Here is a 12,351-nt window from a genome sequence, read left to right as displayed (position 1 = left end):
TATATATTTATGGGGTACATGAGATATTTTGATACAGGCATGCAATGCATAATACTCATATCAGAGTAAATGGGATATGCATCCCCTCAAGTATTTATCTTTATGTTACTAATAATCCACTCATACTCTTTTTTTAAAATTTTTATTATTATTATTTTTTAGAGTCTTACTCTGTCACCCAGGCTGGAGGGCAGTGGCATGATATTGGCTTACTGCGACCTCTGCCTCCCAAGTTCAAGCAATTCTCCTGCCTTAGTTTCCTGAGTAGCTGGGACTACAGGCACGTGCCACCATGCCCAGCTAATTTTTGTATTTTTAGTAGGGACAGAATTTCACCATGTTGGCCAGGCTGGTCTCAAACTCTTAACCTCAGTGATCCACCCGCCTCAGCCTCCCAAAGTGCCGGGATTATAGGCATGAGCCACTGCACCTGGCCCAGTCATACTCTTAGTATTTTTATCTCTCTCTCTCTCTCTCTCTCTCTCTCTCTCCGTCTATCTATGACAGAGTCTCGCTCTGTTGCCCAGGCTAGAGTACAGTAGGGTGATCTCGGCTCACTGCAGCCTCTGCCTCCCAGGTTCAAATGGTTCTCCTGACTCAGCCTCCCGAGTAGCTGGAATTACAGGCGTGCACCACCATGCCAGGCTAATTTTTACATTTTTAGTAGAGATGAGGTTTCACCATGTTGGCCAGGCTGGTCTCAAACTCCTGACCTCAAGTGATTTGCCCATCTCAGCCTCCCAAAGTACTGGGATTACAGGCATGAACTACCATGCCCACCCAGTTATTTTTAACTGTACAATTAAATTATTTTTTTTTACTATAGTTACTTTGTTGTGCTAGCAACTAGTACGTCTTATTCATTCTTTCTATTTTTTTGTACCCATTAACCATCCCTACTCCCCCAGCCGACTACCCTTCCCAACCTCTGGTAACCATCCTTCTGCTCTCTGTCTACATGAGTTCAATTGTTTTACGTTTTAGCTCCCACAAATAAGTGAAAACATGCAAAGTTTGTCTTTCTGTGCCTGGCTTGTTTCACCTAACATAATGACCTCCAGTTCCATCCATGTTGTTGCAAATGACAGCACCTCATTCTTTTTTACGGATGAATAGTACTCTATTGTGAGTATATGCACCACATATCCTTTATCCATTCATCTGTTGATGGACACTGAGGTTGCTTCCCAATCTTGGTTATTGTGAATAGTGCCGCAGTGAACATGAGAGTGCAGATATCTTTTCGATACACTGATTTCCTTTCTTTGGGATATACGTACTTAGGAGTAGAATTGCAGGATCATATGGTAGCTCTATTTTTAGTTTTTTGAGGGACCTCCAAACTGTTGTCCATAGAGGTTGTACTAATTTACATTCCCACCAACGGTGTATACCGGTTCAACCTGGGGAGCTTTTTAAACACACCAATGTCTGGTCCCATTTGGATCTGACTCTTGGGGCTGGGGCCTCAGCTTCTGCATGTTTCAAAAGCTCCCCAGGGAACTTTGGTGTGCACCAGCATTGGGACATATCAGACTATGGACTGTCCCTAAGGTGGCCCCAGACAGGAGTGGTAACCCTTTCCATCCAGGGGCTTTTGGAAATGTGGGAGGGCATTCTTGGTTGTCATGTCAACCAGGTAGGGTTCCTGGCATTTTGTGTATCAGGGAGGCCAAGTATCCTGCAGATTAGCCCTGTGCAGTGGAGAATGGTTCTGGCCCAGACGCCAATAGCATCCCTGTGGGTCCTGCACATTCTCCAGCCAGGACTGGGAGTCCTATGCTCCAATGCTGGTGCAGCATTCCCCAGTTTTCCCCTTCTTGTAAAAATTAGGCTGTCTGTGGTTCCAGCCAGCTTGATCACAAGCCATCAGTTCCTGGGGGAGCTGGCCTTTGCCAGAGGCCAGCTGGAACTTGCCCAGCAGGTCTGATATTGGCCCTTTCAACCTTTTAAATAATGCCCTCAATGTCTAAATAAGCAGATGTTGGTGGATACCTAGTATGCAAGTTCCTCAATTTGGGGAACTCACAGATCTGAGACTCTGTCTCGTGCAACCTGTCCTGAAGAGTGCAGTTTCCCCGATAGTTGTCATTCTTACCCCACAGTGGTATTTCTAATGTCCCCTCTGACTTTCTGGTGTCATTCTAAGGACAGTGAAAGCTCGAGTCTGGTTGATCTCTGTTTCATTGTCCTGTGTGGCGTGACTCACACCATTCTAAGGACACTGAAAGCTTGACTCTGGTTGATCTCTGTTTCATTGTCCTGTGTGGTGTGACTCTTAGGTCTCAAATTCCAGACAACATTCCTCAAAATGTACTCAAGGAAATCTCGTGTTCACACGTGGTCTAGTCTCAGTCCATCTTTCCTGGTGTGGTGTCAAATGCAAAGAAACACGGCCTGGAAGCATGCTGAGGGATGGCCAGATTTGTAATAACGTTGTGGAGAGAACAGTTGAAACCAACACACAGGCTGATACCTGCAAAAGGAAATTATAGCATTTTTCACTATGTGTAATATTTCACAATAACAAAAATTAAAAAAAAATAACAATAGTTTCAGGTTCTCTGCCAGCCATCTTAGAAACATTTTCCCAGGAAATCCTCACATTAACCCTCTGAATGGATATTATAATTCCAGTGTTACCACTGAGGCCATAGGCTCTGTGTTAGGTGACCATAGGCCGTAGTTAGGTGACTTGGCTAATGTCACACAGCAAATAAATAGCAGGATTAGAATTTATATTCTAATTCCAAAGCTGACCCTTTGGTCTGGGTGCACCTTTGTTCTTAGGAGTTAAGTATTTCTTGATGTTAAGATGTTTCATTGTGATTAAACCTCTTGCACTCCTGAGAAATTGAAATCATAGAGTGTTTGGTCAGAAAGTCCGTGGATAGAATCAGAGCATATTAAAGTCATGGCACTTTTTGTTTTAAAGCCCTGCCTGGCCCCCAGATCCCCCCCATGGTGGTCACCTGCCAGGGCTCTGACACGGCTACAGACACCTGGAATAAGAGAAGCAGGCCTTTCTCAGGTGTTCCTCCCTCTTTTTGGAAGGAAGACAAGAATTCACCCTTGAATTTCCCAATTGTCTTCCTGCTGCCCGTCTGCATAGGAGAAACAGATGGATGTCTTGGGTGCTTTCAGGATCCATGAAGAGGAGTCGGCAGTTGTGTGCCCAGTGATTGATGTGATCGACTGGAACACCTTCGAATACCTGGGGAACTCCGGGGAGCCCCAGATCGGCGGTTTCGACTGGAGGCTGGTGTTCACGTGGCACACGGTTCCCGAGCGGGAGAGGATACGGATGCGATCCCCCGTCGATGTCATCAGGTCAGGAGCTGACCTCTGGGTGACTTGTTTTTTAAGCATGCCTCGTTGCATCTGGCTGACCTGTCAGCGGAGGCCCTCGGGTGGAATGATTAGCTGTCAGCTTAACTACCTCTCCTCTTCCCACTTTTTTGCCTAGAATATTTGTTTATTTTTATTAAACATGTCTGCTACACAAGTCAATTTTATATCAGTATATTTTATTTATTTAATTTTTAAATTGTAGTAAAATATGCTTCATAGAGAATTTACCATTTTAACCATTTTGAAGTATGTAATTTTAGGCTGAGCATGGTGGCTCATGCCTATAATCCCAGTACTTTGGGAAGCCAAGGTGGGAGGATTGCTTGAGTCCAGGAGTTTGAGACCAGCCTGGGCAACATAGCAAGAACCTATCTCTACAAAAAAATAAAGATTAGCCGAGCATGGTGGTGTGTATCTGTAGGCCTAGCTAGCTGGAAGGCTGAGATAGGAGGATGGCTTGAGTCGAGGAGTTCAAGGCTTTGGTGAGCTACGATCACGCAATTGCACTCCAGCCAGGGTGATAGAGCGAGATCCTGTCTCTATAAAAAATAAATTAATTAAATAAAGCATGCAATTTTAGTGGTGTCGAGCACATTCACAGTATTGTGCAAACATAATCTTTACCTGTTTCCAGGGCTTTTTCATCATCCACACAGAAAATATCCCCAACTAAGCAATAACTTCCCTTTCTCCCCTTCGCAGCCTCTGGGAACCTCTGTTCTTTCAGGCGACCCATGTAAGAGGAATCATACGATATTTGTCCTTTTGTAATTGGCTTCTTTCACTTAACATCATGTTTTCAAGCTTCCTTCCTTGCGGTGGCTGAGTGATATTCCTTTGTACATATATGCCACATTTTGTTTATTTATTCTTTTGTTGGTGGACACTTAGGTTGTCTTTTGGTTATTGTTAAATAATGCTGCTGTGAACATCGGTGTACTTCTATCTGCTTGAGTCCCTGTTTTCTGTTCTTTCGGGTATATGCCTAGGAGGGGGATTGCTGGTCATATGTTCATTCTTGAGGAAACATTGTTAGGCCCCTTTGACCTGGGGTGTGGGTGGATCCATGACAGGTGGAAGAGCCCGCTCTGGCCAGTGGGTGAGTCAAGGTCTGAGTAGAGTGGGCCCAAGGGAGGCTCAGCAGCTCTCATTCTGGAGGTGTTGAAGTGATAGCCTTGCTTCTTCCTCCCCTTCCAAGTTCAGAAGCAAGTGGGAGACAGATGTGGGAGTTGGGCAGAAGGAGGTCAGGACTTCAGCCTCACCACTGGTGTGTTGAACCGGAAGGAGGCTCTTAGTTCTGCATCCACATTTGGCAGTTGGGCTTCTGAATCCTTTCACCAGAGTCCTGACCTTAAGATGACCTGCTGCTGGCTGGAGTGGAGCAAGCGAGGAGAGTGTCCAGAGATAAGGCTGGAGAGATGGGTGGGGCCAAGGGAAGGAGTTTGGACCTGACTCTGAGCAGATAGAAGCCACTGAAGGGATCCGAGCAGGAAGTGACCTGACCATGTGCTGCATGCCATGTGGTGAGGGCCCTGGAGGGACCATTTTGGGCAGGGATACCATTAGGAGGCTCTGCAGTCCTCCAGGTCGGAAACAATGGTTCAGGAGATGGTGGGCACTGTGGATTCCAGAGATGTTAAGATGGAAGAATTGGGAGAAATTGAGTAGGAATTGGGGAAGGAAGGAATTGAGAATGGCACCCAGGCTTCTGTAGGAGCCCTTAGTGAGAACATCCTGCTCAATCCCTCACTGAACAGGTTTGGAAACTGAGACACAGAGTAGGAGGCTCTAATCCAGGCTACTTAGGCAGCCTGTCATGAATTCATGGGGAGCCATGAATTCTGATTGCCCCCCTTACCCCACATGCTCAGAGCACCTATCCTCCCCATCCCATAATATCCCTGTGCCTCAGTTATCTCATCTGTGTAATAGGTACCAGCATATCCACCCTGCCTATTTCCTAGATTTTTAGGATAAACACACATGAAGGTGCTTTATATTCTAGAACCTTCCCTCCCACTGGGGATGTTGCTGTTGTCTTCTCAGTTGACGCCACGCTTGGAGTCCAGGGCAGGCCCCGATGCTGGAGGATGTTAACATTTTCAGTGGTTGTGCTCTCAATGTTTTCTTTCCCTATTTCTTTTTTTTTGAGTTGGAGTCTCGCTCTGTCGCCCAGGCTGGAGTGCAGTGGCACGATCTTGCCTCACTGCAGCCTCTTCCTCCTGGATTCAAGTGATTCTCCTGCCTTACCTCCTGAGTAGCTGGGAGCACAGGTGCCCACCACCACACCTGGCTAATTTTTGTATTTTTTTAGTAGAGACAGGGTTTCGCCATATTGGCCAGGCTGGCCTCGAACTCCTGACCTCAGGAGATCCTCCCGCCTCAGCCTCCCAAAGTGCTGGGATTACAGGTATGAGCCACCACACCTGGCCTTTTCCCTATTTCTGCATTCATCCTTTTGCCTGTGCAACTCCAGGGCGTGCTGACCTTAGTGTTCTGCCGTGTAGGCTGGAAGCCGTGGGCCGTTTCTGAAGTCAGTGCTGGCTTCCAGATAAACCTGGTGGCGGGTGGCAGGTGGGGGGAAACAAGGCTGGCTAGCTGGGTCCTGGTGGGGGAAACCACTCGAGCAGGAGAGGACCTGGCCCTCCCGGTGCTTTCAGATGCCAGAGTCGCCTTTAGGGTCTTCTGCGTACTGGCCTCTCAGTGGTATCTGTGAGTTCTTGCCTTGTGAGATCACACCTCCTCAGATGACCATGGCCTGGAGCCTCCCTTCCTCTTGGAATGTGGTCTCTTGCTTCTCTCTTCTCCTTGTACTCTGTGCTTCTAAATGTCCCTGGATTTCTCCCACCCTTAAGCCTTTGCTCATGCTGGAGAACCATTCCATTTCCCTTCTTCTTGGCTAACTGTCCTTTGTCCTGCAGACCTCGCCTCCTCCAGGGAACCTAGTCCTACCCTTTTGCGCCTGCCCTCCTCAGTGTTCCCCCAGGGCCCCGGCTGACTTTAGTTAACATATTTAGCACACACAGAATACTGTGTGCTAATACTGTTGAGCAGTACTCAACAGTGCCTGCTGAGAAGCCTGGGAGCCCCCTCAAGGCAGGGACTGTAGGGTACATCAGTGCTTCCAGGCCCAGCCTAGTGTGGGGCACGGAGGTGAAGGCAGGGTATGCTTAGAGATGATGGATGAACAGATGAAAGGGCTCGTGGTGGGAAGGTAGTTGGGTAACTGTGATGGTTTCCTGCTGCCTACAGTGAAATATGGATGTAACACTTTTTTAGGTCTCCAACAATGGCCGGTGGGCTGTTTGCTGTGAGTAAGAAATATTTTGAATATCTGGGGTCTTATGATACAGGAATGGAAGTCTGGGGAGGAGAAAACCTCGAATTCTCCTTTAGGGTAAGTATTCCAGTCTTCTCTTTGGACATGTTCTTAACTGATTCTCTCTTTGGGAACGATGGGATTTGCTGTGAGAGCCTGGTGGACCCTGAAAGATGATGACATGCATATCCTATAAACATGCTTGCCTTCTTGTTTCAGCTCTTTAAAAAGTGTACTTTTACTAGATTTGGGGCCAGAAAGGGCCTTGCAAGTCACATAGTTCTCTCTCACTCTATGGAGAGGAGGAAGTGAAACCAGGAGAGAGGTGACTTGCTCAGGGTTAGGTTCCTCCTGATCCTGTCTTCTGGAGCCTTTATTTGATTAATTCCTTATGAAGTGGACTCTTTATTTAGCACAGTGGCTTTCAAACCTTGACAGATGTGAAAATTTCTTTTTTTTTTTTTGAGACAGAGTCTCGCTCTGTTGCCCAGGCTGGAACGCAGTGGCACGATCTCAGTTCACTGCCATCTCGGCCTGTTGTGTTGAAGTGATTCTCCTGCCTCAGCCTCCTGAGTAGCTGGGTTTACAGGCATGCGCCATCACGCTTGGCTAATTTTTGTATTTTTAGTAGAGACGGGGTTTTACCCTGTCAGCCAGGATGATCTTGAACTCCTGACCTCAGGTGATCCACCCACCTCGGCCTCCCAAAGTGCTGGGATTGTAGGCGTGAGCCACTGCACCCAGCCAACACATACAAGAATTGCTGGGTAAACTTGTTAGAAAGACAGATTGACAAGCACAATCTAGAAAGCCAGATTTGATAGCTTTAGGGTGGGACCAAGATTCTGCTTTTTGTAACAAGCCTATCTACCGATGCTACTCTACATGGCCCATGGAAACCATATTGGACAACTCCTAGCATTTCAGTAGATTTTCCAGTTAATGAAGTCTTACATTTTAAATATCAAGACTTTGTGTGAATGTTGGTGCTTTTCAGTGGAAAATTAAGATTTTTAATAATATTTTATATGGTGTTCTGCCCTCATAACAACTGTGAATAAACAAGAATTTGGCCTTCTACTGAGGACTCACACCCTCCATAATAAGTACCAGATGCTAGGCTTGGTTGTCCCATCTTTGGGAAAATGAGATGTTCATGGCCATCGGTCCCAGTGTGAGATGGGCTCAGATGCCTCCGCCTGTTCAGTCTTTGGGTGTGCTTTTAATGGTCTCTCTGCCTCTTCCCTAGGTGTCAGGCTGCTCTACCTGTTTCTAGAAGCTCTTCCTTTCCCCCTTCCAAACCTCTCTTCTTCCTTGCTGCTTTCCTCTCTTCTGTGGCTAGGAGATCAGGTAATCAAGCCTGTGTTTTCTGTAATGAGTAAGTGCGTTGCCAGTGAGGTCTCTGTGGATGCTCCTGTGAGTCAAGTGCATGAGCTTTAGTGCATGGACTTTGGGGTCTTGGTTTCCACAGCTTGTTTGTTTTGGGGGCTGCTTTCTTGCTCTTTACCCACATCCTGTGTCATGAGTGTGCTGGGTAGGTGGCCTCCTGCCCGATGGAGGCTGAGCATCTTGGCAGCGCCCATCATGCCTTGTGTGTGCCCGGCGTCCTCGCTGCAGATACTATGGACCTGCAGCTCATCCCCTGCTCACCACCTGACCTCTCCTTTTCTCTGTGTGCAGATCTGGCAGTGTGGTGGGGTTCTGGAAACACACCCATGTTCCCATGTTGGCCATGTTTTCCCCAAGCAAGCTCCCTACTCCCGCAACAAGGCTCTGGCCAACAGTGTGCGTGCAGCTGAAGTGTGGATGGATGAATTTAAAGAGCTCTACTACCATCGCAACCCCCATGCCCGCTTGGTGAGTTCCTCAGCCCACCTGCACTCCATCTGGCTTCATCTGAACAACAGCAGCTAATTGTGGCTTCCCCAACATAGTCAATGTGGTTCCAGAAATAGAGCATAATTTGAGTGCTCAGATACGAGTATGGGGAGAATTTATTCCTCCATTTATAATAATTATATGCAGTCAAATCTTGTTATTTACAGCTGTTATATTCCATAAAGCCACCACAAATACTGAATTCGTGAAAATAGAGCCATTGCTCTTAGGGGAAATACAGGGTTAGGTTCCTGCCAGACTTGGGGCACAGTTTTGTCAGCAGATCAATACAGAACCTTGTTTTCTGTGTGTTTCTGTTCAAAGACACCTATTTAACATATATCGTTGCGTCATTAACATTGCACTCATGGCTAACAGCACGATAACTCATGCCAGAATGAAGCTTACCTAGCACATGTTATTTTCTCTTCATCACAACCTTCTTGCATTTAGGAACACTAGATGGCACTTCAGCACTACGATTGGGGGACACTCTAGAATAGCTGGTGCAGTCACCAATACAAAGCAGAAAAAAATGTGGTGCCCAACAGATGGTGAAAAGGACAGTGGTTTACAGGATGAGAGCTGAAACAGGAAGGCGGTGTGTGCCCTTGTTCTGCATCACCTGAGAATGGGAATGTTGGGCAACTCAAATTTTTTGTCCATGAATGTGTGTGAAAATTAGAAAACACCACAAGTATTGATTTGGAGGTTACAAGTCAATTTTATTACAGCATGTAGGGAAATTCACAGTTACAGAACCAGTAAATAATGAGGCTGGACTGTACCAACATAGACAGTTGGGGATACCTGGTGTCACAGGCCAGGCATTGTCCATGTGTTGTGGTTTTCCTCTTTGTAGCCAGTAGGGGTGAGTTCACAAACACTGGGTACAAGTTAAGGCACAGTTCTTTACCTTAAAGCTATTGCTCAGGGACACACCCACCTTATTAGTTAGGGGTCTGTTACCTCCCTCTAGAGACTTCTTCTTAGCACCCTGGAAGCTTCCCTTTCTAAAACAGGGAGTCTGTTCTGCTTCCATTTCTAGATGGAAGGACTACTGGAGAGTGGCCCAGGCGCCCGCTGCTACTATTTCTCACCATATGTCATGGTCATGGAAACGCCCCCATCGCCAGCATAACAGATGCCCATCTTCCTCCTCACTCAGAGGCCTTGCTGGGCTCATCTCTCTGAACGACAGTGAAGGTGTGCCTGTAGTTGCTGAAGTCTCAGCTCTGTTGGCTTGCTCCTCTGGGTCCCAAGCTCTGTTGGCTTGCTCCTCTGGGTCCCATTGCAGTGACACTGGCCCAACCACCCACTGCACTGAGCCTGTCGGAGGCTGAGGCTCAGCCCAGACTGTGCCCTTCCTCAGAGCAATTTATCTCAGGGACTTGTTGCCTGGTCCAGATCCTTGCTGTGCCTCCACCTCAGGGACCACTGTGGATGAGGGATCTGCCTCTTATTTCCCAGATCTTGGGCTTCACATGCAACACAGTCCACTGCGTCTGCCCTAGCCAGCTCTGCATGACCCATGGCAGGGTGCCTGCTTGCCCTGCATTTGCGTAGCTAGTAGGGCTTTTTGGCAACACAAGAAGGTCTTGCTCTAAGGCTTCTCATCAGGCCACTTCATGGAAGTCTCTTCTGAGTCCTTCCAGCAACCTTGCAGGGTAGCAATAAAATTCTCATTTTATAGATGAGAAAACTGAAGCTCAGAGAGAAGCTGTTGGAAGGAACTTGTCCAGGCCCCATAACTGGTAGGAGGTAGAACTGGGCTTGGGGCCTGTACTCTGCAGCACACCTCTTGCTCTGCTCTGCAGAGCCCATGGGTTCTCAGACTCCCACTCAGCCCCTCTCTGGCTCTGGGCTCCATGGTCATTGCTTCTGCCTCTTCCGTCTTGCCCAGCACCATACAGTAGAAACACCCACTGTTTCCTCATGCACAGTCTGGAACCCATAGTTCCCTTTTCCTGAGGGTCCCCAGAGACTATTTTAGGGAGGCACTGAATGCACCCTTAGGCTGCATGCCCAAGGGCTGGGTGCTAAATGGATACTTGGCTGAAGCTGGGGGCACAGTGACTCATCAGTGACAGACCTCTGGAAAATAGCAGAAATCTGAAATCTTATTCAAACATTTACTTATTATTACCATTTTGTTCAATATTTAACTTGTCAGCTTTTAATTGTTTAACATGACAGTGCAGGTACGGTAACATTTTTGCACTCAGCATTTTTCTTGTGGCTGCACGTTTGCCATACTAAATAGAGGCTTGCTATATTTAAATATGCAAAAGCTCTCAGTCATTAGTTTTGTCCATAAAACCAAACTTGCACAAGTATTTCTTATTGCTTATTTCATATTAATAACATGATTACATCTAGAATATTTACCTGTGTTTGAAAGTGGATATTCAGATATTAGTAGTAAACCGGAAAGTCACGGCATATATCTTGGTGAAACTGACATTTCCCTGGTTGGGTTTCAGGATGACCTCTGATCACAAGCATGGGTCACAGGTCCAGGATCCATAGATGCCAGTGCAGCCCCAAGGCTTGGCTCCTTCACTCCATCAGCAGGTGGGCTCGTGCATCTGGTCACACCCCCCTCCCAACAGAGCACCTAGGAATGGAATTGTCTCTGTGACAGCCTCTCATACTAGAAACTGGAATTAGGTGCAAGGCTGTTTTCTATCCTCTGTGCTCCTCACAGGGCCTGGCATGCAACGAATGCTCTGTCAAAGGTGGCTGGTGGTTAGTAAGTGAGCATCAGTGAACACAGGGGCTTTGAAAGGAAGCACTAGGACCCGTGGGGTCTCACTGTTTTGTTGTTTTCTCAGGAACCTTTTGGGGATGTGACAGAGAGGAAGCAGCTCCGGGCCAAGCTCCAGTGTAAGGACTTCAAGTGGTTCTTGGAGACTGTGTATCCAGAATTGCATGTGCCTGAGGACAGGCCTGGCTTCTTCGGGATGGTGAGTGAGGGTGGTGGGCCCATGGTAGGCAGGGAGTTCCCTGGCCTCTGGGTCTGATCTACAAATCCTGGGGAAGAAGGGCCCCATCATAGGGGTCACTGGCTCCCTCCACTCCCACCCACCTGCCCACCCCCCACCACCTTTTTATCCACTGCTCTTCTTTCTCCCTGTGAGTGTCTGGGCCTTAGGTGCAGAATGTCAGAGCTGGAAGCCATCTCAAAATTGACAACTATTTTGTAGATAAGGAAACTGAGGCTTATCTGGTGTTTCCATGTCCTAGTTTTTACTAACACCTTATCATATTACTTCTAGTCTCAATGACTGGACTAGTTAATAATTCCAAGTTTGGGAGTCTACAGAGGCAATAGTGGGTATAGGGGAGTCATTTCCAGTATTTCAAAAAACCTAAAACATGTTTTTGGGATGAGACCAGATAAAATGTCCAGTGTCTTTTGTTTTTGGTAGGAATGACACCAGCTTTGCGAGGTCTCCTCTGCTGTGATGTGTTGATCAGAAGTGCTCATGTTCCATTCTGAAAGTCTTTGATAAATACAAAGCAGGATATTCATGTGACATTCTATTTTCATTATGAAAATATTCAAACATATGGAAATGCAGAGAGAATGGCATAATGAATACCATCCCTGAGATTCTAGAATTTTCAAGATCCTGCCTCTCTTGCTTTCTCTCTCCTCTGCTTCACCTCCACATTTTCCTCTTTTTAAGCCAATCCCAGGCATTGTGTCATTTATCTCCTCTGCATTTTATGCATTTTCATAACATTTGGACATTATCTTACAAAACTGTAGAAATGAACAAGAATTTCTTGGATCATTT

At 46.8% G+C, this 12,351-nt stretch overlaps 1 protein-coding gene across 4 annotated transcripts in view; it reads left to right on the top strand.

Annotated features, from left to right (window-relative positions):
• GALNT12 (polypeptide N-acetylgalactosaminyltransferase 12) overlaps positions 1–12,351 on the top strand; it is a 43,097-nt gene that overhangs the window by 20,962 nt on the left and 9,784 nt on the right. For 3 of the 4 annotated variants that reach the window (XM_077965454.1, XM_077965457.1, NM_001194577.2), the window contains 4 exon segments: positions 3,145–3,330; positions 6,631–6,748; positions 8,351–8,527; positions 11,383–11,514. In XM_077965454.1, coding sequence (XP_077821580.1) covers positions 3,145–3,330; positions 6,631–6,748; positions 8,351–8,527; positions 11,383–11,514 — 613 coding nt within the window. 4 annotated transcript variants of the gene reach the window in all.

The sequence above is a fragment of the Macaca mulatta genome, chromosome 15 (genome assembly GCF_049350105.2).
Source record: "Macaca mulatta isolate MMU2019108-1 chromosome 15, T2T-MMU8v2.0, whole genome shotgun sequence".
Classification (NCBI taxonomy): Eukaryota; Metazoa; Chordata; class Mammalia; order Primates; family Cercopithecidae; genus Macaca; species Macaca mulatta.
Note: the sequence above shows the minus strand (reverse complement) of the source record. Positions and strands in the feature narration are given on the sequence as shown.